Here is a 24,644-nt window from a genome sequence, read left to right as displayed (position 1 = left end):
GGAAGGAGTTTGTTGGCCAAGATCTCGCGATACATGGCCCCATCCATCCTCCCCTCAGTACGGTGCGGTCGTCCTGTCCCCTTTGCAGAAAAGCATCCCCAAAGAATGATGTTTCCACCTCCATGCTTCACGGTTGGGATGGTGTTCTTTGGGTTGTACTCATCCATCTTCTTCCTCCAAACACGGCGAGTGGAGTTTAGACCAAAAAGCTCTATTTTTGTCTCATCAGACCACAATATCTTCTCCCATTCCTCCTCTGGATCATCCAGATGGTCATTGGCAAACTTCAGACGGGCCTGGACATGCGCTGGCTTGAGCAGGGGGACCTTGCGTGCGCTGCAGGATTTTAATCCATGACGGCGTAGTGTGTTACTAATGGTTTTCTTTGAGACTGTGGTCCCAGCTCTCTTCAGGTCATTGACCAGGTCCTGCCGTGTAGTTCTGGACTGATCCCTCACCTTCCTCATGATCATTGATGCCCCACGAGGTGAGATCTTGCATGGAGCCCCAGACCGAGGGTGATTGACCGTCATCTTGAACTTCTTCCATTTTCTAAAAATTGCGCCAACAGTTGTTGCCTTCTCACCAAGCTGCTTGCCTATTGTCATGTAGCCCATCCCAGCCTTGTGCAGGTCTACAATTTTATCCCTGATGTCCTTACACAGCTCTCTGGTCTTGGCCATTGTGGAGAGGTTGGAGTCTGTTTGATTGAGTGTGTGGTCAGGTGTCTTTTATACAGGTAACGAGTTCAAACAGGTGCAGTTAATACAGGTAACGAGTGGAGAACAGGAGGGCTTCTTAAAGAAAAACTAACAGGTCTGTGAGAGCCGGAATTCTTACTGGTTGGTAGGTGATCAAATACTTATGTCATGCAATAAAATGCAAATTAATTACTTAAAAATCATACAATGTGATTTTCTGGATATTTGTTTTAGTTTCCGTCTCTCACAGTTGAAGTGTACCTATGATAAAAATTACAGACCTCTACATGCTTTGTAAGTAGGAAAACCTGCAAAATCGGCAGTGTATCAAATACTTGTTCTCCCCACTGTATAAGTTGTAAAGGTTTCAGTCAGGTAGGTTTTGCATGACTGAGCTGCCCATGTCTCTACTGCTTTCTGCTATAGACCACATCCTGCTACAGATATCATTGGATCACTTAGTGGAACTCTACTGTCAGTAAATGTTTGAAACAGCCTATCAAACACCACATTGCACTTTTCTAGACTTTTATTTAGCTCTACAGTATGCTCTGTCCCAACCCGTACTTTCTTGTCCTATTTCCATTGTGTAAATGTAGCATTTCTAAAGCACTTAGCCGGGGGTTGGTATGCTGCTGCCAGACCCAGCAGATATTAGGAGTACTGAACAAGCATGTTGAGGCTGCGTGTCTCAATTACTGCTCCACGTCATGAATAATACAGAGAGATTGAAGTCACTGGAGGGTGAAATGTGTGTTTACAGTCTGAGAGAACCTCTCCTTTTGTCTCACAGCAAAGATGTATCAACCTGATGAAATGTATTACTGACATCATTTGTCTAGTGTTGAATGTGCTGTTTAGTTCAGCCACCCAGATGTTTGCTACAGTAATCTGGTCATGACGCACTTTGAAATGCCATGGATAATGGAAAATGGCATTTTATGCTTTCTACTATATATTTAGCTATAATGCCTCTTTCAAGCACAGCTGTTTTAGTCTTCTTTTCTGTTTCTCCATGTCTCTTTCCCCAGGCTGAGAGGGAGAAGACTGGTCTGGCCAACACGGTCCAGGACCTCCAGAGGCAGTTGGAGCTGTCTCAGCAGGCCTTCAGTGAGCAGGAGGACAAGGTGGGCTTCCTGACCCAGCAGCTGGAGGCTGTGCAGCTGCAGAAACACATCCTGCCCCAGGAGAAGGCAGCAGGCGATAAGGGGGACGGGAGCACCAGAACCCTGGAGAACGGGGCGGCTGACTACGACTATGAGCTGGACGTGAAGAGCACAGAGGTGCTGGAGGCCCGGATGAAGGCGGCCAGCGAGGAGCTGCTGAAGCTGCGTGGGGAGCTGTCCCAGGCGGGGAAACGTTACTCAGCCCTGGAGCAGCGCTGCCGGCAGGAGAAGGAGAGGTGGAGGGGAGAGGCCCATGAGCTGGCTGAGAAAATCCGCCAGTGCATTAAGTCCAGCCGGCAGGATCAGGAGCGCATCAGCGAGCTGGAGAAGGAGATCGGAGCGACGAGGAAAGTGGCTACTGATTCTGAGGGTCATCTCAGTGTGGCACAGGAGGAGCTGCTGGCCTTCTCTGAGGAGCTGGCCAACCTCTACCACCACATCTGTGTGTGCAACAACCTCACGCCCAAACGCGTCACCCTGGATTACTACCGCGACGGGGCCAGGGTCCAGTCAGGGGGGAGTGGAGGGAAGTCCAACCACCTGCACCCCCACCCCCATCATGGACGTAACAAGCGACGCTCCAATGAGTTGTTTGCGAAAGCAGTGCACGGAGGGGATGGAGACAGTAGGCCTGGTACTCCCCAGGATTCCCGTGACAACTCCCCCTCACCACGCTGCTCCTCCCCCGCCCCAGTCTGCCCCAGCTCCCCCACCATGGACTTCAGGGACCCCTCCAACGTTTGCAATCTGGTGGCTGTCATCCGCTGCCAGATCAAACACCTCCAGGTACGAGTGCCGCCGCCATATTGTCTTCCACTCAACATGCATATTTAATAGCCAGTTCAGTAAGGTCATACAGTGAGGGGAAAAATGTATTTGATCCCCTGCTGATTTTGTACGTTTGCCCACTGACAAAGACATGATCAGTCTATAATTTTAATGGTAGGTTTATTTGAACAGTGAGAGACAGAATAACAACAAAAAAATCCAGAAAAACGCATGTCAAAAATGTTATAAATTGATTTGCATTTTAATGAGGGAAATAAGTATTTGACCCCTCTGGAAAACATGACTTAGTACTTGGTGGCAAAACCCTTGTTGGCAATCCCAGAGGTCAGACGTTTCTTGTAGTTGGCCACCAGGTTTGCACACATCTCAGGACGGATTTTGTTCCACTCCTCTTTGCAGATCTTCTCCAAGTCATTAAGGTTTTGAGGCTGACGTTTGGCAACTCGAACCTTCAGCTCCCTCCACAGATTTTCTATGGGATTAAGGTCTGGAGACTGGCTAGGCCACTCCAGGACCTTAATGTGCTTCTTCTTGAGCCACTCCTTTGTTGCCTTGGCTGTGTGTTTTGTGTCATTGTCATGCTGGAATACCCATCCACGACCCATTTTCAATGCCCTGGCTGAGGGAAGGAGGTTCTCACCCAAGGTTTGACGGTACATGACCCCGTCCATCGTCCCTTTTGATGCTGTGAAGTTGTCCTGTCCCCTTAGCAGAAAAACACCCCCAAAGCATAATGTTTCCACCTCCATGTTTGACGGTGGGGATGGTGTTCTTGGGGCCATAGGCAGCATTCCTCCTCCTCCAAACCCGGCGAGTTGAGTTGATGCCAAAGAGCTCGATTTTGGTCTCATCTGACCACAACACTTTCACCCAGTTCTCCTCTGAATCATTCAGATGTTCATTGGCAAACTTCAGATGGGCCTGTATATGTGCTTTCTTGAGCAGGGGGACCTTGCGGACGTTGCAGGATTTCGGTCCTTCACGGTGTAGTGTGTTACCAATTGTTTTCTTGGTGACTATGGTCCCAGCTGCCTTGAGATCATTGAAAAGATCCTCCTGTGTAGTTCTGGGCTGATTCCTCACCGTTCTCATGATCATTGCAACTCCACGAGGTGAGATCTTGCATGGAGCCCCAGGCCGAGGGAGATTGACAGTTATTTTGTGTTTCTTCCATTTGCGAATAATCACACCAACTGTTGTCACCTTCTCACCAAGCTGCTTGGCGATGGTCTTGTAGCCCATTCCAGCCTTGTGTAGGTCTACAATCTTGTCCCTGACATCCTTGGAGAGCTCTTTGGTCTTGGCCATGGTGGAGAGTTTGGAATCTGATTGATTAATTGCTTCTGTGGACAGGTGTCTTTTATACAGGCAACAAACTGAGATTAGGAGCACTCCCTTTAAGAGTGTGCTCCTAATCTCAGCTCGTTACCTGTTTAAAAGACACCTGGGAGCCAGAAATCTTTCTGATTGAGAGGGGGTCAAATACTTATTTCCCTCATTAAAATGCAAATCAATATAAAACATTCTTTACATGCGTTTTTCTGGATTTTTTTGTTGTTGTGTCTCTCACTGTTCAAATAAACCTACCATTAAAATTATAGACTGATAATTTCTTTGTCAGTGGGCAAATGTACAAAATCAGCAGGGGATCAAATACTTTTTTCCCTCACTGTAATGTGCTGAATTCTGATCCCACAGTACAGAATGTGTTATTTGGCCCCCGAAAGCTTTTAAGCAGCTTGTCTGGCGCTTGGCATTGATCGGGAAGTGGATATCTGTAGACTGTAGAGCGTAGTAGACCACTAAGACCACATATGTAATAATATTTCAATTGTGGTTATTTGTCTTTCCTTATGAGAATCATTGTGGATCATTTTGGCGTCCTTGCTTTATTTCTGTTGATAAACATTGATAAAGGCTGGGACGATAACCAATTCTAACACGTGTTTTGCTGAGTGGTCCATCACTTTAGTGAAAGTAATACCTAATAATGATACTAGCACGATCACTCATCATGGTTGTGTGAACTGCCTGCCCCCCCCCCCCCCACCAGGTGGCGGTGGACCTGTGTCGCCAGAGGGGTACGTTGCCCTATTCGGGAGGGATCAGCTGTGGAGGGGAGCTGGAAAGCGAGGCCCTCATGGAGGAGGTGCTGAAGCTCAAGTCTCTCCTCAGCACCAAGAGAGAGCAGATCGCCACTCTGAGGACGGTCCTCAAAGCCAACAAACAGGTACAGCATAGCAGACAAATCACGCAATGTGCACGCTAAGTTGAACACGCACACATACACACACGATGCAACCAATCAGACTCCGACTAGGGCTGTTGCGGTGACCGTATTACCGCCACACCTGCGGTCACGATTCATGAAGGCAGTTAAATTCCACATGACCGTTTAGTCACGGTAATTGGGCTTCTCCAAGCTCTGATGCTGCTGCTGGTCATTAGTAGCCTACCAAACTTGCTAACTGCCTGGTACTCAGCACTCTACTGTCCCTCTAATCACTCTGACATCAATGCAAATGTATTCAAATCTAATCAAACACTTCATGAGAGCCCATGAACTCATGTTGCGCAACATTTCTATAGACTATGCAATTGCGGAAGAAAACAGAGTGATTTGCTGCTAAGAAAAAGAGGAGGATCCCATCAGCTTTCTATAGGCTAGGCCTACTATATTTATTTCTCAACTTTCCTAATATTAAGCAATTTGCTTATATTTACAACAGGAGTATAGCCTACCTGGCTGGCATGAAAATAAACCACGGGGAAAAGCGTCCTCCATTCGCTATTTAAGTGCATAGATGACATGTATTTTTTTCCGCTGCCCCTGTTTCGGTACAGGTGCATGATAATGGTCCATTCTAAATAAAAACAAATGTCACACATATTATTTAGTATATGTAAAGAGATTAAATCAAGAATAGTCTGATGGGTGACAATATTAGCCTATCACTTATGAAATATATATTGAATCAAATGTTATGTCACATACACGTGTTTAGCAGATGTTATTGTGGGTGTAGCGAAATGCTTGTGCTTCTAGCTCCGACAGTGCATTAATATCTAACAAGTAATATCTAACAATTTCACAACATTTACCAAATACACACATCTAAGTAAGGAATGGAATTAAGAATATACAGTTGAAGTCGGAAGTTTACATGCACTTTAGCCAAATACATTTAAACTCAGTTTTTCACAATTCCTGACATTTAATCCTAGTAAAAATGCCCTGTCTTAGGTCTGTTAGGATCACCACTTTATTTTAAGAATGTGAAATGTCAGAATAATAGTGTATAGAGTGATTTATTTAATCACATTCCCAGTGGGTCAGAAGTTTACATTTAATTAATTAATATTTGGTAGCATTGCCTTTAAATTGTTTAACTTGGGTCAAACGTTTCGGGTAGCCTTCCACAAGCTTCCCACAATAAGTTGGGTGAATTTTGGCCCATTCCTCCTGACAGAGCTGGTGTAACTGAGTCAGGTTTGTAGGCCTCCTTGCTCGCACACGCTTTTTCAGTTCTGCCAACAAATGTTCTATAGGATTGAGGTCAGGGCTTTGATGGCCACTCCAATACCTTGACTTTGTTGTCCTTAAGCCATTTTGCCACAACTTTGGAAGTATGCTTGGGGTCATTTGTCCATTCGGAAGACCCATTTGCGACCAAGCTTTAACTTCCTGACTGATGTCTTGAGATGTTGCTTCAATATATATCCAGATACTTTTCCTTCCTCATGAAGTGCACCAGTCCCTCCTGCAGGGAAACACCCCCACAGCATGATGCTGCCACCCCCGTGCTTCACGGTTGGGATGGTGTTCTTCAGCTTGCAAGCTGCCCCCCTTTTCCTCCAAACATAACAATGGTAATTATGGCCAAACAGTTCTATTTTTGTTTCATCAGACCAGAGGACATTTCTCAAAAAAAGTAAGATCTTTGTCCCCATGTGCAGTTGCAAACCGTAGTCTGGCTTTTTTATGGCGGTTTTGGAGCAGTAGCTTCTTCCTTGCTGAGCGGCCTTTCAGGTTATGTCGATATAGGACTCGTTTTACTGTGGATATAGATACATTTGTACCTGTTTTCTCCAGCATCTTCACAAGGTCCTTTGCTGCTGTTCTGAGATTGATTTGCACTTTTCGCACCAAAGTACGTTCATCTCTAGGAGACAGAACGCGTCTCCTTCCTGAGCGGTATGACGGCTGCGTGGTCCAATGGTGTTTATACTTGCGTACTATTGTTTGTACAGATGAACGTGGTACCTTCAGGCGTTTTGAAATTGCTCCCAAGGATGAACCAGACTTGTGGAGGTCTACAATTATTTTTTATTTTTTTTCTTGGCTGATTTCTTTTGATTTTCCCATGATGTCAAGCAAAGAGGCACTGAGTTTGAAGGTAGGCCTTGAAATACATCCACAGGTACACCTCCAATTGACTCAAATGATGTCAATTAGCCTATCAGAAGCTTCTAAAGCCATGACATCATTTTCTGGAATTTCCCAAGCTGTTTAAAGGCACGGTGAATTATACAGTGACTTGTACGTGAAATAATCTGTCTGTAAACAATTGTTGGAAAAATTACTTGTCATGCACAAAGATGTCCTAACCGATTTGCCAAAACTATAGTTTGTTAACAAGGAAGTGGGTGAAAAACAAGTTTTAATGACTCCAACCTAAGTGTATGTAAACTTCCGACTTCAACTGTATATTATCACTTGTGAATGATGCCCAGCATAAGAAACATTGCCTTTTTCTGAGTCGCACACCTCATGTAGCCTAGCCCATAGGCCTATATGTTTTTAATAAGGTTTGTATCATAACTAAAGTGGACAAATAACTTCTTAAAATTAAGCACATTTAATCCGCTTTACAAGGGATTAGCCTAACTGACACATATAAGCAGCGTGTGAGTTTCAATTTTGGGGAAGATAATGTTCACCTTAAAAATGCACCTTTGTAATAAAAGCATTACATGCATAATTGCATCTGCGGTCACTTTTGACAATGGTGTTTTCCGCTAATGGAACATTTGCGCTTATAGCCTACTACTATGTGCGCATTGCTGCGCTTATAATGTGAAGAAATAGCCTAATAGTATATCAACATTTTTTAAGATGATTTGTTGCGTCAGCCACATTGCATAATTTTTTTTGGGGGATTCTAGTGGTTGTATTAATTTGGGATCTATTGCATCCCACAACTGTCCCAGACTATGTTTGTAATATTTATTTCTTGCACAGAATAGAATAGGTTGACTTTTGTACTGTGGGGGATAGTAGATTGACATAGGCTAGTGCTTTTGCTGTTCATTAGGCCTACTCATCTTGTTGGCTGACGAAAAGTAAATGTGGGCAGTTCTTCCAATATCTTCAATATGCACTTCGGAGTTGCGTCCCCGATATGTCTGTCTTAACTTGTAGCCTGTGAGAAAGACCCGATCACGTGACGGAGAGCCGTGTGAGTGAGAGACGCTTCAGATTGTGCAACACACTCAGGGAGAAGGGCATAATGCAGCACTCCGGGCCGCAAAAGGCATGGATTTTTTTAGGGTGCATTACGGCCACAAAGGGGATGTCGCCGTGAAATTCGAGGCATTATCAAGTGCTTGTCAAATTGTGAATGAGAGACTATTGGAGTGTGTACAGCCTGCACAAAAAACAAAGCAGATCTCATGCCTTTCAAGCAACTTTTTTCAAATCGTCATTAGTCTCATCATGCAGCCTTACAATGTATTAAAAATCAAAACAAATATCCCAACGTTTGTAGAACAACTAAAGTTACGTTAATAACCCTAAATTTAGCAAATAGGAGTACCTATTTCTTTGTTAAACGCTCAACACAGAATAGCCGCATGTGCGCACTCCCTCAAATTGTTTGGAGAAAATATGTATATTTTATTCAACTTTGTTCAATTGTATTCTTCATACTATAAAATAATGCCTCGGAATTATAAGCAAATCTTGTCTGCTAAATGAACTAGTGTAACCCATAGCCATTTGGCATAGCCACATCAGGACCTAACATAACGACAACTCAGAGTATGCTATTATTTTCTTCTGCAATAGACTACATTTTCTTCATATCATGCTTCTTTATACCTGTCTAAAATAAATAATGGATTTATTGTGAAGGTGTAGGCAATATTACATGGATTTATTAGACTTTTTAAAATGGCTTGTAGGCTATGTGTGTAGCCAGTAGATGCTAAATGTGTTTGTTAATTAACGGTCAATTACCGTGAGACCGACAGTTATTTGCTTGACAATCACCGGCTGACGAAATTTCGTGACCGCCACAGCCTTATCTCCGACAGGTCACCGTAAATCACTATTAATCTTGAAATCGGTCATCAATGAGCGGTGTCTATTTTAGTGTTGAAAATAAGTTTCATTCCCTGAAGGATTTATTCTTCCATTGAGGGTCTGGCTGACTGACTCTCAGCCTAACCAGTCCATGACCTGTAATCCTCAGACCAAAGTCGGTAGAGAACATTATAACTCGATATCAACAACATTTAATAGGACTTCCTTTGGTCTTTCTCTACTTTTTGGCTTGCTGTGAAGGTTTTCATCCTGTTCCAATTCCTTGGCTTGTCAATAAAGCCTAGGGTATCTGACCCATAGCAACAACAGTAAAGTTTTGATCCTGTTCCAGTTTCAGGGACTGCTGTCTTTCAATAAACCCCTTCTGACTGCTAGCACCACCAGTCTGCCTGGAGGGGATGTTCCTTTGTTCAATTCAGTCTTTAATCTTTTTTTGCGATCAATATTTCCTTTTTCCATGAACAACTGAAATGATATTCCCTAAGAAGAGGGGGAAGGGGTAGGCTAGACGTCATTGGACGGTCGAAGATGGAGAGCTGTAGTAGGAATAACGGTTCCCTGTAGCTCAGTTGGTAGAGCATGGCGCTTGCAACGCCAGGGTTGTGGGTTCGTTTCCCACGGGGGGCCAGTATGAAAATGTATGCACTCACTAACTGTAAGTCGCTCTGGATAAGAGCGTCTGCTAAATGACTAAAATGTAAAATGAGTATGATGACGTCTTCCTCAGAGATCTTCCAGTACACTGCTCCGTCCTCCCATCTACTCTGTATGCCTCCAGACATGGCTGACCTGATTCTGCTGTCAACCCCCTTCTCACTCTCACTTTCTCTCTCACTTGCTCTCACTCACTCGCTCTCTCACATGCAAACACACACACTGTAAGGCTAATCTTCGCTCGTTTAGGGTAGCCGCTCTGTCACGGGTTAGACACTGAATTCAGTTGTCTGGCTCAATCCTTTTTTCTACTGTGAAAAATGTAGACAGAACTGTAATATTTATTAACTTAATCATTAAAGACTTCTGCTTAAGCTTTCTTTGTTCCCCACAGTAGCACACAGTGCTAGAAATAGTATTTGTCATTCAGTAAAGCCTTGCAAGCCTCATTAAGCAGTATCATGTCTGACTGTACTGATGAATGCCAATTAACTTTAAAGTAAGATATTTACCAATTCATTCTTGGTAATTTGCTTTGACAGGGTACATGCTGTAGTTCTTGTTTCTGTTTAAATAAAGGGTTGATATTTTCATCGCTACAAATATGTCCCCATCTGTGTTAATTTTGTCAATAAAAATAGACAAATATTTGTGAAACACCTATTCAGTGGCAATTGACGAGACTATAACTGGCTAAATAGAACAAGAAAAAACTAAAATTATTTTTCATTTCAGTTGACAAAATTATCTCTTGACTACTAAGTGGACATGACAAGAGTTTTTAGAGAGATTGAGAGCTTTTCAGTGATGAGCAAAATTAATGTTAGCAGCACAGAAGCGCAGCCCACGCCACACCCGGCACACAGCCTACATCAGCTGGTGAGCTGCGGGGGAGCAAGCGATACGTTTGGGCAGACAGACAGGCTCCGGCTCCGATTATACACATCGTGCAGGCGACTCTTGCTTCCCCGTAGCTAACCAGTCACAACCAGCCTTCTAATTAGCTACCATTTCTCTGGATAAAAAACAAGCTGCTTTACGAAATTAAAAACAATCGCAGCATTCCCACTGGGCAAAACCTGGTTGAATCAATGTTTCCATGTCATTTCAACCAAAAAATGTAATGTGATGACGTTGAATCAATGTGGAAAACTAATTGGATTTGCAAAAAGTTATCAACGTAAGGGAATTTTGTCATTTTTTTCACCCAACATTTAAACTAAATTCAATGACAGGGTGACATTTTTGGTTGAATTCATGTTAGTTGACAACAACCAAATCAAAACTAGACTTTGAACTGACGTCTGTGCCTAGTGGATTGAGTTTAATAGTAAAACAAGTCTAGCTACAGTGCATTCGGAGAGTATTCAGACACCTTGACTTTTTCCAAATTTTGTTACGTTACAGCCTTATTCTAAAATGGAGTAAATAGTTATCCCTCAATCTACACACTACCCTATAATGATAAAGCAAAAACAGGTTTTTAGAAATTCTAGCAAATGTATTAAAAATAAAAACTATCACATTTACATAAGTATTCAGACCCTTTACTCAGTACTTTGTTGAAGCACCTTTGGCAGCGATTACAGCCTTGAGTCTTCTTGGGTATGACGCTACAAGCTTGGCACACCTGTATTTGGGTAGTTTTTCCCCATTCTTCTCTGCAGATCCTCTCAAGCTCTGTCAGGTTGGATGGGGAACGTCGCTGCACAGCTATTTTCAGGTCTCTCCAGAGATGTTCGATCGTGTTCAAGACCTGGCATTGGCTGGGCCACTCAAGGACATTCAAAGACTTGTCCCGAAGCCACTCCTGCATTGTCTTGGCTGTGTGCTTAGGGTCATTGTCCTGTTGGAAGGTGAACCTTCGCCCCAGTCTGAGGTCCTGAGCGCTCTGGAGCAGGTTCTCATCAAGGATCTCTCTGTACTTTGCTCCGTTCATCTTTCCCTCAATCCTGACTAGTCTCCCAGTCCCTGCCGCTGAAAAACATCCCCACAGCATGATGCTGCCACATCCATGCTTCACCGTAGGTATGGTGCCAGGTTTCCTCCAGACGTGACACTTGGCATTCAGGCCAAAGAGTTCAATCTTGGTTTCATCAGACCAGAGAATCTTGTTTCTCATGGTCTGAGAGTCCTTTAGGTGCCTTTTGGCAAACTCCAAGCGGGCTGTCATGTGCCTTTTACTGAGGAGTGGCTTCCATCTGGCCACGCTACCATAAAGGCCTGATTGGTGGAGTGCTGCAGAGATGGTTGTCCTTCTGAAAGGTTCTCCCATCTCCACAGAGGAACTCTGGAGCTCTATCAGAGTGACCATCGGGTTCTTCGTCACCTCCCTGACCAAGGCCCTTCTCCCCTGATTGCTCAGTTTGGCCGGGCGGCCAGCTCTAGGAAAAGTCTTGGTGGTTCCAAACGACTTCCATTTAAGAATGATGGAGCCCACTGTGTTCTTGGGGACCTTCAATGCTGCAGAAACGTTTTGGTACCATTCCCCAGAAATGTGGACAATATGGACAATTCCTTCGACTTCATGGCTTGGTTTTCGCTCTGAAATGCACTGTCAACTGTGGGACCTTATACAGTGAGGGAAAAAAGTATTTGATCCCCTGCTGATTTTGTACGTTTGCCCACTGACAAAGACATGATCAGTCTATAATTTTAATGGTAGGTTTATTTGAACAGTGAGAGACAGAATAACAAACAAAAAAAACAGAAAACGCATGTCAAAAATGTTAAATTGATTTGCATTTTAATGAGGGAAATAAGTATTTCACCCCTCTGCAAAACATGACTTAGTACTTGGTGGCAAAACCCTTGTTGGCAATCAGAGGTCAGACATTTCTTGTAGTTGGCCACCAGGTTTGCACACATCTCAGGAGGGATTTTGTCCCACTTCTCTTTGCAGATCTTCTCTAAGTCATTAAGGTTTCGAGGCTGCTGTTTGGCAACTCGAACCTTCAGCTCCCTCCACATATTTTCTATGGGATTAAGGTCTGGAGACTGGCTAGGCCACTCCAGGACCTTAATGTGCTTCTTCTTGAGCAACTCCTTTGTTGCCTTGGCCGTGTGTTTTGTGTCATTGTCATGCTGGAATACCCATCCACGACCCATTTTCAATGCCCTGGCTGAGGGAAGGAGGTTCTCACCCAAGATTTGACGGTACATGGCCCCGTCCATCGTCCCTTTGATGCGGTGAAGTTGTCCTGTCCCCTTAGCAGAAAAACACCCCCAAAGCATAATGTTTCCACCTCCATGTTTGACGGTGGGGATGGTGTTCTTGGGGTCATAGGCAGCATTCCTCCTCCTCCAAACACGGCGAGTGGAGTTGATGCCAAAGAGCTCCATTTTGGTCTCATCTGACCACAACACTTTCACCCAGTTCTCCTCTGAATCATTCAGATGTTCATTGGCAAACTTCAGATGGCCCTGTATATGTGCTTTCTTGAGCAGGGGGACCTTGCGGGCGCTGCAGGATTTCAGTCCTTCACTGCATAGTGTGTTACCAATTGTTTTCTTGGTGACTATGGTCCCAGCTGCCTTGAAATCATTGACAAGATCCTCCCGTGTAGTTCTGGGCTGATTCCTCACCGTTCTCATGATCATTGCAACTCCACGAGGTGAGATCTTGCATGGAGCCACAGGCCGAGGGAGATTGACAGTTATTTTGTGTTTCTTCCATTTGCGAATAATTGCACCAACTGTTGTCACCTTCTCACCAAGCTGCTTGGCGATGGTCTTGTAGCCCATTCCAGCCTTGTGTAGGTCTACAATCTTGTCCCTGACAAGCTCTTTGGTCTTGGCCATGGTGGAGAGTTTGGAATCTGATTTATTGATTTGCTTCTGTGGACAGGTGTCTTTTATACAGGTAACAAGCTGAGATTAGGAGCACTCCCTTTAAGAGTGTGCTCCTAATCTCAGCTCGTTACCTGTATAAAAGACACCTGGGAGCCAGAAATTTTTCTGATTAAGAGGGGGTCAAATACTTATTTCCCTCATTAAAATGTAAATCAATTTATAACATTTTTGACATGCGTTTTTCTGGATTTTTTTGTTGTTATTCTGTCTCTCACTGTTCAAATAAACCTACCATTAAAATTATAGACTGATAATTTCTTTGTCAGTGGGCAAACGTACAATATCAGCAGGGGATCAAATACTTTTTTCCTTCACTGTATAGGCAGGTGTATGCCTTTCCAAATCATGTCCAATCAATTGAATTTACCACAGGTGGACTCAAATTAAGTTGTAGAAACATCTCAAGGATAATCAATGGAAACAGGGTGCACCTGAGCTCAATTTCGAGTCTCATAGCAAAGGGTCTGAATACTTATGTAAATAAGGTATTTCTGTTTCATTTGTAATACATTTGCAAACATTTCTAAACCTGTTTTCGCTTTGTCATTATGGGGTATTGTGTGTAGATTGATGAGGGGGAAAAAGGTAATTTAAACCATTTTAGAATAAGGCTGTAACCAAATGTGGAAAAAGTCAAGGGGTCTGAATACTTTCAGATGTTTTAATAAAAATGTAATGTTTTTCTCTGCCTACTTTTCTATGCTTGAATTTGTAGTCTCGTTCAACCCTCCCACTTTCCCCCACTGCATTTCATAGCCAGATTCTGTATCCAAGTCTCCCTCTTTTCCTCAGAGAAAACGGATTGATTCTAACCCTTACCGTTCAAGAGATATGACCCTTAATACCGCCGCTACTTTTTTTCTTTTTATTGTGCATTGGTTGGCTGGATTTTACATTCATAAAGCATATCGCGGGTCATTCTAAAACTAGACTACTTGCGGACCGGACCGTTTAACCTATTAAGGATCGGACCCTTTTTTTCAATTTTCGCCTAAAATGACATACCCAAATCTAACTGCCTGTAGCTCAGGACCTGAAGCAAGGATATGCATATTCTTGATACCATTTGAAAGGAAACACTTAAGTTGTGGAAATGTAAAATTAATGTAGGAGAATATAACACATTAGATCTGGTAAAAGATAATACAAACAAAAAAACGTGTTTTTGTTGTTGTTCCATCATCTTTGAAATGCAAGAGTAAGGCCATAATATCATATAGGAGTTTAGGCGCATTTCGATTTTGGCCATTAGATGGCAGCAGTGTGTGTGCAAAGTTTCAGATTGATCCAGTGAAGCATTGAAATACTGGACTATTTTGTATCAAGTCTGCCCAAATGTGCCGAATTGGTCAATATATAAATTGATATAAAATACATAACTGTAGAGAACATACAAAAATGATATGGTAATACAAAATCTAAGTTTACACACTCCCAGGAATGTCATACATAATGGATCATGAGCTTATACACTAACTTTCACACATCTAGATGGCGGGGTGGGTGTGGTGCCAGAGACAACAAGGGTTCAAACTGTAGAACACAGTTCCTACATTTTGAATATAAAAATTGATTTTATCAAACAAAACTATGCTACGTTTTATCTCTGGGACCCTCAGGATGACAAATCAGAGCAAGATTACAGAATGTAAGTACTTTATTTACCTTCAGAGGTGAATGTATCAAACCAGTTGCCGTGCTAAGTTTTTTGTTGTTGTTGTGCACTCTCCTCAAACAATAGCATATAAGACATGTCTATGTCCTGGAAGGTTTTCTGTTACTTACAACAGTCATGCTAATCACATTAGTGCACGTTAGCTCAACCGTCCCGTATACGTGACACCGATCCCATAGACGTTAACCATATGTTTAGGCTACACCTTGTTCCGTCATGTTACTTCATTAGCAAGCTATAGCGAACAACCTGGGGTGCGTTCAGCAGGACGCAACGTTTTGGAACGTTCAGATATAAATATTCTGTGTAGAACAAACATGCCTCTCTGACATGTTGAATAAGGAATAACGTCGGCTCGTTTCATGGAATTTCTATCTGCGATGTTCGAAAACGAAATGCAACTGAACATGACCCTGGTAACATTACCAGTAGCCTATATGCAAACATTTGGTGGCACAGAAAGAAAAGAAAAGGGATAGTAAACAATTGATTGAGTTAATTCCTCTTGGCTCTACACTATATCTGACTGGGTAAATCACTTTTATTTTGAGTTAATGTGGACCTAGTGACTCAGACTTGAGCACTTGGACCAGGACTCGAGCACTGGGACTCGGACTTCAGCCATAGGGACTCGTAACTCAGCTCATGACTCAGACTTGGATTCGAGCACAGGGGACTTTGGACTTGATTCGGGCTCAAAGTTTAGTGCAACCCGTACTACTTTGCCAATACTTTGCGGCACCATCTGGTGATTGTGGCGCTGTCTCGCTCTCACTCTCGCGCTCTCTTTCTGCGCATGTGTGTGTCTGTTTGGTTTGTATGTAATGTGCAATATCTATGTAGGCTGAATTAGGAATTTTCATGGGCAGATAATTCTTATATGTTTGTCATATTTCTGCTGTTGTGAAGAGAATAGGGTGTTCTGCAGAACAATATGTTGGTAGGACAAGGTTATATGTTTGTGACCATGGCAGTCAGTGATTTCTGTTTACTATAGGTTAATGAGGCAATACAAATGTGATGTGTCTAAAATGAAAGGGCATTTAGTTGACTAAAGTGGCCCACTGTTTTTGTGATTTTGACAATAGACTAAATCATTATTAAAATGACAAAAATTTGAATGAATGCCAGAATTAACACTGCCCCATCTACGCAATCATGGTCATTTTTTGTTAAGTTGCACTGACAGATGAGAGGTAAACTTTGAAGTTTGTTTTTTACTTGATGTATTCTTCCCAGCTCTAACAATGAGCCATAATGTTTCTATTCCAGACGGCAGAGTTGGCTCTGAGCAACCTGAAGACCAAGTATGAGACCGAGAAGAGCATGGTGTCTGAGACCATGGTGAAGCTGAGGAACGAGCTCAAGGCCCTGAAGGAGGACGCTGCCACCTTCTCTTCACTGAGGGTCATGTTCGCCAGCAGGTACAGTCATTTATATACTGTCCTTTTATACTGAACAAAAATATAAACGCAACATGTAAAGTGTTGATCCCATGTTTCATGAGCTGAAATAAAAGATCCCAGTAATGTTCCATACGCACAAAAAGCTTATTTGCTTACATCCCTGTTAGTGAGCATTTCTTCTTTGCCAAGATAATCCATCCACCTGACAGGTGTGGCATATCAAGAGGCTGATTAAACCGCATGATCATTACACGGGTGCACCTTGTGCTGGAGACTGTAAAAGGCCACTCTAAAATGTGCAGTTTTGTCACAACACAATGCCACAGATGTCTCAAGTTTTGAGGGAACGTGCAATTGGCATGCAGGAATGTCCACCAGAGCGGTTGCCAGAGAATTGAATGTTAATTTCTCTACCATAAGCCGCCTCCAACGTTGTTTTAGAGAATTTGGCAGTATGTCCAACCGGCCTCACAACCCATGACCACGTGTAACCACGCCAGCCCAGGACCTCCACATCCGGCTTCTTTACCTGCAGGATCGTCTGAGACCAGCCACCCGGACAGCTGATGAAACAGAAGTATTTCTGTCTGTAATAAAACCCTTTTTTGGGGAAAAACTCATTCTGACTGACTGGGCCTGGCTCCCTAGTGGGTGGGCCTATGCCCACCCATGGCTGCGCCCCTGCCCAGTCATGCGAAATCCAATAGATTAGGGACTGATTAATTTATTTTAATTGTCTGATTTCTTTATTAACTGTAACTCATAACTCAGTAAAATCGTTGAAATTGTTGCATGTTGCGTTTTATATTTTTGTTTATATTTTTGTTCACAATCACAGAGAATAACACCAATCTAGACCTCCTGAGTTGGAGAAGCACAGTAATGTTTTTTATTGATTCATTTGACAAATTAGAAACAGAATTCAGCCTCAAATGTACAGTCGTGGTCAAAGGTTTTGAGAATGACACAAATACAAATTTTCACAAAGTCTGCTGCCTCAGTTTTGATGATGGCAATTTGCATATACTCCAGAATGTCATGAGTGATCAGATGAATTGCAGTTAATTGCAATGTCCCTCTTTGCCATGAAAATGAACTTAATCCCCAAAAAAGCATTTCCACTGCATTTCAGCCCTGCCACAAAAGGACCAGCTGTCATCATGTCAGTGATTCTCTCGTTAACACAGGTGAGAGTGTTGACGAGGACAAGGCTGGAGATCACTCTGTCATGCTGATTGAGTTAGAATGACAGACTGGAAACTTTAAAAGGAGGGTGTTGCTTGAAATAATTGATCTTCATCTGTTAACCATGGTTACCTGCAAGGAAACACGTTCCGTCATCATTGCTTTGCACATAAAGGGCTTCACAGGCAAGGATATTGCTGCTAGTAAGATGCACCTAAATCAACCATTTATCGGATCATCAAGAACTTCAAAGAGAGCGGTTCAATTGTTGTGAAGAAGGCGTCAGGGCACCCAAGAAAGTCCAGCAAGCGCCAGGACCTAAAGTTCTCCTAAAGTTGATTCTGCTGCGGGATTGGGGCACCACCAGTGCAGAGCTTGCTCAGGAATGGCAGCAGGCAGGTGTGAGTGCATCTGCACGCACAGTGAGGCAAAGTCTTTTGGAGGATGGCCTGGTGTCAAGAAGGGCAACAAAGAAGCCACTTCTCTCCAGGAACAACATCAGGGACAGACTGATATTCTGCAAAAGGTACAGGGATTGGACTGCTGAGGACTGGGGTAAAGTCATTTTCTCTGATGAATCCCCTTTACGATTGTTTGGGGCATCCGGAAAACACCTTGTCCGGAGAAGACAAGGTGAGCGCTAGCATCAGTTCTGTGTCATGCCAACAGTAAAGCATCCTGAGACCATTCATGTGTGGGGTTGCTTCTCAGCCAATGGAGTGGGCTCACTCACATTTTTGCCTAAGAGCACAGCCATGAATAAAGAATGGTACCAACACATCCTCCGAGAGCAACTTCTCCCAACCATCCAAGAACAGTTTGATGACGACCAATGCCTTTTCCAGCATGATGGAGCGTGATAAGGCAAAAGTGATAACTAAGTGGCTCGGGGAGCAAAACATCGACATTTTGGGTCCATGGCCAGGAAACAACCCAGACCATAATCCCATTGAGAACTTGTGGTCGATCCTCAAGAGGCGGGTGGACAAACAAAAACCCACAAATTCTGACAAACTCCAAGCATTGATTATGCAAGAATGGGCTGCCATCAGTCAGGATGTGGCCCAGAAGTTAATTGACAGCATGCCAGGGCAGATTGCAGAGGTCTTGAAAAAGAAGGGTCAACACTGCAAATATTGACTCTTTGCATAAACTTAATGTAATTGTCATTAAAAGCCTTTGACACTTATGGAATGCTTGTCATTATACTTCAGTATACCATAGTAACATCTGACAAAAATATCTCATAACACTGAAGTAGCGAACTTTGTGAAGACCATTACTTGTGTAATTCTCAAAACTTTTGACCACGACTGTATACGCTGTATTGAAAATCTCTGAGGATAACACAAAGTATTTACATTTTGTGCATCAATTAGTGTTATGCTACAATCCAAAATATACATATTGCGTGACATTTGTCTGAAGTCCTGTGGTAGGTCTACTTTTAGATTATCGTTCTAGGCCTATTTTCCACTCGGCTGCACATCCACAGACTAGCCTTTCTCTGCTGCTGCGAGCAGATTTAGACCTAGCAGCGGACAGACTCATTCCAGTGGAAAGAATTGTTCTCCACCTTAAAGCAACTAACGTTAATCGTCATGTTTAGGTTTTGTGCTCTTGTTTAGATGAGACAGTCAGACATGTCATGACATGGTAGACTAGAGTTTGTGTACGTCCTAAATGGAGCCCTATCCCTTTATAGTGCACTACCTTTTAACCAGAGCCCTATGGGCCTTGGTCAAAAGGAGTGCACTAAATGGGGAATAGGGTGCCATTTAGGACACATCCTAGAGATTGTCACTACAGTGTCATCTAATCGGATTAGAGGCCTCTTACCACTCTGCAGTCCACAACAATCCCTCTTCTCACATGCAGATTAGCACACACATGCACTGCCCTGTTTGGAGCCTCAGCCTGGACCGACCTGTGCGTCAAGTCGGGTCAGGGAAAGCGACTCCATGCAACGTTCCCTTCTCCCTCTCCCACCCCTAACAGACTGTAGGGATAGCTGCTAGCAACCAAGAGTGGACCGAGACAGTTAACCTGTGCAGAACGTAGGCTATGCCCTGACTCACATGTGGTGTTCTGTTTGTTGATAGGCAGATACAGTATGTGTTTTTGAGTGTTGGCATGTGTATCCTCAATTAGTGTGTGGCAGGACAAAGCGATTTTGTTATTTGTGTCTTGATGTTGGTTACACAGTTCTGTACTGGACTGTCCTGTACTGTAGTAGCTACTGTTGCTGTGTTTGTAAGGTTTGCCTAAGTGGATGTGGGTGTTTTACCAAGGGTAAAAGTAGATTTAATTTCTTCCCGGTACAGAACCTCCTCTATGTGTGCACACATGCACTAAACATTTTTATGGGCCTAATAACAGAATTACATAATACACTGAGTGTACAAAACACCTAATATTGAGTTGCACCCCCTTTTGCCCTCAGAACAGACTCAATTAGTCGGGGCATGGACACTACATGGACTCTACAATAAGCTCTGTTTCTTCTATAGAGGCAGTAAATAAGCTGAAATTTGATTAGGCCTAGACATCTGATTCTGACTGACAGTATTTAGCACTGACCCTCTTGAAATTTGACTTGCTAAACTTTGTGTAATGGTGCCACCAAATGGACATTTAGAGCAACTGCCCCACAGTGTCATGTTGACCTCACTCAGAAATTTTAACTATTATTCAACGAATTCAGAAATGAAATGTTGCTTTCTTTGTATTTTCTTGGCTTTCTCTCTTCTTGGGTTTGTCCCATGTGATCTTACTGTCGGTCTTCTCTTCTAGAAGCTGAGTGTACAAAATCTTAGAACAGCCTCAATTCGTCAGGGCATGGACTCTACAAGGTGTCGAAAGCGTTCCACAGGGATGCTGGCCCATGTTGACTCCAAAGCTTCCCACAGTTGTGTCAAGTTTGCTGGATGTCCTTTGGGTGGTGGACCATTCTTGATACACACAGGAAATAGTTGAGTGTGGAAAACCCAGCAGCGTTGCAGTTCTTGACACACTCAAACTGGTGCACCTGGCACCTACTACCATACCCCGTTCAAAGGCACTTAAATATTTTGTCTTGCCCGTTCACCCTCTGAATGGCACACACCCACAATCCATGTCTCAATTGGCTTAAAAATCTTTCTTTAACCTGTCTCCTCCCCTTCATCTAAACGGATTTGAAGTGGATTTAACAAGTGACGTCCATAAGGGGTCATAGCTTTCACCTGGTCAGTCTGTCATGGAAAGAGCAGTGTCCTTGATGTTTTGTACACTCTGTATGTCTGTCATCTTCCTCTCTCTGTGTTTTCATCATAGCTGTTGATTTATATGTTTTGTCTGTGTGTACAGTTCATATAACACATTTATCTGTCTAACATGTCTACTAAATGTGTGTTAATTTGTTGCTCTAACATGCATGTGTCTCCAGGTGTGACCAGTATGTCACCCAGCTGGATGAGATGCAGAGACAGCTAGCAGCGGCAGAGGATGAGAAGAAGACCCTGAACTCCCTGCTCCGCATGGCCATCCAGCAGAAGCTGGCCCTGACCCAGCGCCTGGAGGACCTGGAGGCCCATTTGTCTCCCCACAGCCTCTGCAGCAGCCCCCGCCGCGCCAGGGCTAAGGAGCTAGGCACCAAGACGGGCCGGAGCCCCCGCCGCAACAGCCCCCGCTCCAGCCCGGTCCTCACCAACAGCGTGCCCAGCACCGCCACCCACCACCTCCGAGCCCTCACCCGCAGCTTCCACACCAGCCCTGTAAGAACCCTGTCTTCCACCACTACCTCCTTCCATCCTGGCCCTCTTCCTCCCCTATATACCTCTTCCTCCTCTACCCGTACCGCTCCCCGACCACGCAGAGGAGCCAAGCTCCCCAGGGATGCCACTTTCATTAGAAGTCGTAGTGTCACTGATGTGTTCCGAACAGGGCTGAGTCCTTGGGAGGAACAGGATGACATCCACCCTGGATAGTGCCGTCTTTAGCCGTGCTCTTGTAAGTGGCGCCAGACGGGCTTCAGGCCTTAATCATGAAGGCACCTTTTTCACCAATTGCACTTTGTACTCCTCGTCCTCTGCCACCAGAGTAAAGTCTTCCTATTCCAGATCGATAGAGAATCTGGCCTCTTCCAGGTCTTGCTGTGTCCCTTCTGTCAACATATTGGACCCACAGGGCACTGTTAAGCCAGTGTTAAAGCCAACCTTGGAGGTTTCTGTTTGTAGAGAACAACACAACGTTGTTTACAAATCAAGTTCTTCAGAGATGACATCCACAAGCTCTTCCCATTCAAATTCTGCACCAACCAAAAGGTGCCTTACAGCAGCTCCCCCCAGTTAGTCCAGTAGAGCAGGTAGAAAGACCAGACAGGCCCAGGTCATAGAGACACTGAAGAATCACAGAGTAGTTTGAGTAGGCCTGGTTCTAGAGGCACCAGTGATCCTCACCCACAACCAGCCAGGGCTCATAGGTTATAGCCCAGTAAATCAACCAATGACACTTTGGCGTTTCATCAGCATACGTTTTCTCTAGTCACAAATAGTCTGATTTAACCATTACCACTACCTTTGCACTCCTTTAGCAGTGCTCAATAACTTTGCCCAGGTTAGAGAAAGTGAACAAGCAAAATGCAATACACCCAGCCTCAGCATTGGTTTTGTACTAATAGCACCACAGAGTCCCAGAAACTATTGTCAAATGCCAACCTCTTCATACCTGTTGTCTTAATCAATTGTTGTGTTTTGCTATGCTGTTTGGATCAGTGACCATATCCTTTTTCAGTTTGTTTTGGTCCTTTGGTTTATTACTAAATCTCCTTTTTTTTTATGCATCTGCCTCCCCCTCCCCCTGTCTCTGCAGCGGTGAAACCAGTCTTCCATCATGATCACCCCAATCCCCTACTCCTCCATAAGGACCGTATTCTCCATGTTGACCTCCTGAAACAAACACCTTCCCTTCCTCCTGAAGTCATCATTCCTCCCAAGACCACCTCTTCATCCCAGACCTTCTTACTCTACTCATCAGACCCAGTGGACTGGCTGCTCCTAACATATCTCCCTACCTTCTGTATGGACCAAAGATGCCTACCTGCATGCAACCAGTAAAGGAGTGTAAAATAAGCAAAAAGGCTTTGATTTTATTTATAATATTTTTTATGAAGTAAAGGACTGTTTTCCTGACCGGCACAGTATTATTTAGCCTTTATTTTTCAAACTGAAAAACGTTGAAAAGAAAAACCCTGTCCTGCTGTGTTCTCCTGCTGTTGATGTATATTTATGCAAGGTTATATATTCCACTTTGATGCTGCTGCATGTCTTTTGACACTAGTGAAGACTTTTAGCCTAGCAACATGACAAAGCCTGTCGGGAAACAGGCTTCTCCTAGGAGTGTCAGACCGCGTCCCCCTTTAGACAACCACTGCATAGTCTGACCACCATGGCGCCATCTGAAATGGCACCCTATTCCCTATATAGTGCACTACTTTTGACTAGGGCTCTTAGGGATTTGGTGAAAAGTAGTGCAGTAGGTAGGGAATGGGGTGCCATTTCGGACGTGTCCCATGTCAACACAGGTTTCATGGGCATAAAAAAATAAAATGGCAGCCTTACTAACCATATTGAAATACTAAACGCACAGGGAAGAGTGTTGTCTCGCTCTTGTCTTGATGTTTATTTATTCCTTTAGCTCATTGCATTTTCTACCGGCGGTAACTGTTAAATCGTTGTCTTTATCCTTTGACGTTCCTCACTGTTCGGCTTCGGCCTACCAGCCATGCCCTTCAGTCAGGAGATCAATATCACTGATTTGAAACTACAAAGCCGTAGTCTCAGCAGTCAAGGTTAATATTACAGTTTAATTAACTAGCTCAAAAACATATTTGGGAGATATGTGATGAGCATGCTTCATTCCAAACTATGCACATAGTTCAGCAGAGCCTGTGTGATATCACTCCTGCTGAGACTGAAGACCCTGCAGACATCTGTTCTTCAGGACCTCTGTGAAGGCTGGGCCTCTGAGGCTGATGTTTCCATAGAAATATAATTATTACTACAGGCATCTATTAATTCTAATTGTATTGGATGGTTCTCCTCTCTCCTGGCAGCAGAGCTGCAGTGGTCTTGGGCCTTCTTCTACAGGGGCCCTACAGGACCACACTGCCAGCCTCATACAGTACAGGACCAATGGGATGACAGGACAGGAGCCGAGCAGCAGATCCACATATGATCATATCTAGTAGCCTAACCTAAATGTTTTTTGGAGATAGCCATTTTTTGAATATTTAAATAAGGAAAAAAGGAAGGCTGAAGTCAACTCCGTACAATTGGGTTTCCGTCCTGTGTTTAGTGAAGGTCAATACATGATGCTTATTGGTGGTTCTAATTTTTGTAATAGTGCCTTGGTTTTACGGCTCCGGTCAGTTGATTTTAGGCTAAATCATATTTTAAAGTATAAACGGTATGATTCAACACTGTTGAACTGATGAGATGTGTGTAGTGTATTTGTTGTACATTTATTATGGAGCTTTATTTGTTTGATTTTGAGGAAACTAATAGGCTCTTTTTTGGTACATCATTGAGTAGTTTGAGTTTGTACATTTTTCTGCCCTTTTCATCCCCCATTTTCTCACTTTCACCAATGTGTTTGTACATGTATTCTAAATGTAACTGATCATCATACAACATCAATATGTATCATGTGGACGATGTATCTTATCTGTAAATTGATTTTGTGTCGATAGAACCCAAATGGTGTTCATCAATTTCTGTGTATGTAAAGTAAGTTAATTTTATTGACCTGTGCACCACTTATTGTGTGATGGAGAATAAAGCAACACCACTGTCTGTGTATGTAATTGTTGGGTTTATGGTATTCTAATCAAACTGTTTTCCTTTTTTACAT

The 24,644-nt window shown here is 43.5% G+C and overlaps 1 protein-coding gene across 1 annotated transcript in view; it reads left to right on the top strand.

Moving 5' to 3' along the window:
* LOC311149759 (protein bicaudal D homolog 2-like) overlaps positions 1-24,592 on the top strand; it is a 33,641-nt gene extending 9,049 nt beyond the window's left edge. Inside the window, exons 6-10 of the mRNA XM_084186978.1 lie at positions 1,733-2,653; positions 4,710-4,886; positions 16,435-16,586; positions 21,181-21,508; positions 22,605-24,592. Coding sequence (XP_084043104.1) covers positions 1,733-2,653; positions 4,710-4,886; positions 16,435-16,586; positions 21,181-21,508; positions 22,605-22,610 — 1,584 coding nt within the window. The 3' untranslated portion in view covers positions 22,611-24,592. The remainder of the gene's footprint in view (positions 1-1,732; positions 2,654-4,709; positions 4,887-16,434; positions 16,587-21,180; positions 21,509-22,604) is intronic.
* The last annotated feature ends 52 nt before the right edge of the window (positions 24,593-24,644 follow it).

Source organism: Coregonus lavaretus, assembly GCF_964263955.1.
Source record: "Coregonus lavaretus genome assembly, chromosome: 22".
In the NCBI taxonomy this organism is placed as follows: Eukaryota; Metazoa; Chordata; class Actinopteri; order Salmoniformes; family Salmonidae; genus Coregonus; species Coregonus lavaretus.
The sequence above is the reverse complement of the archived record's forward strand: the minus strand, read 5'-3'. Positions and strand labels throughout refer to the sequence as shown.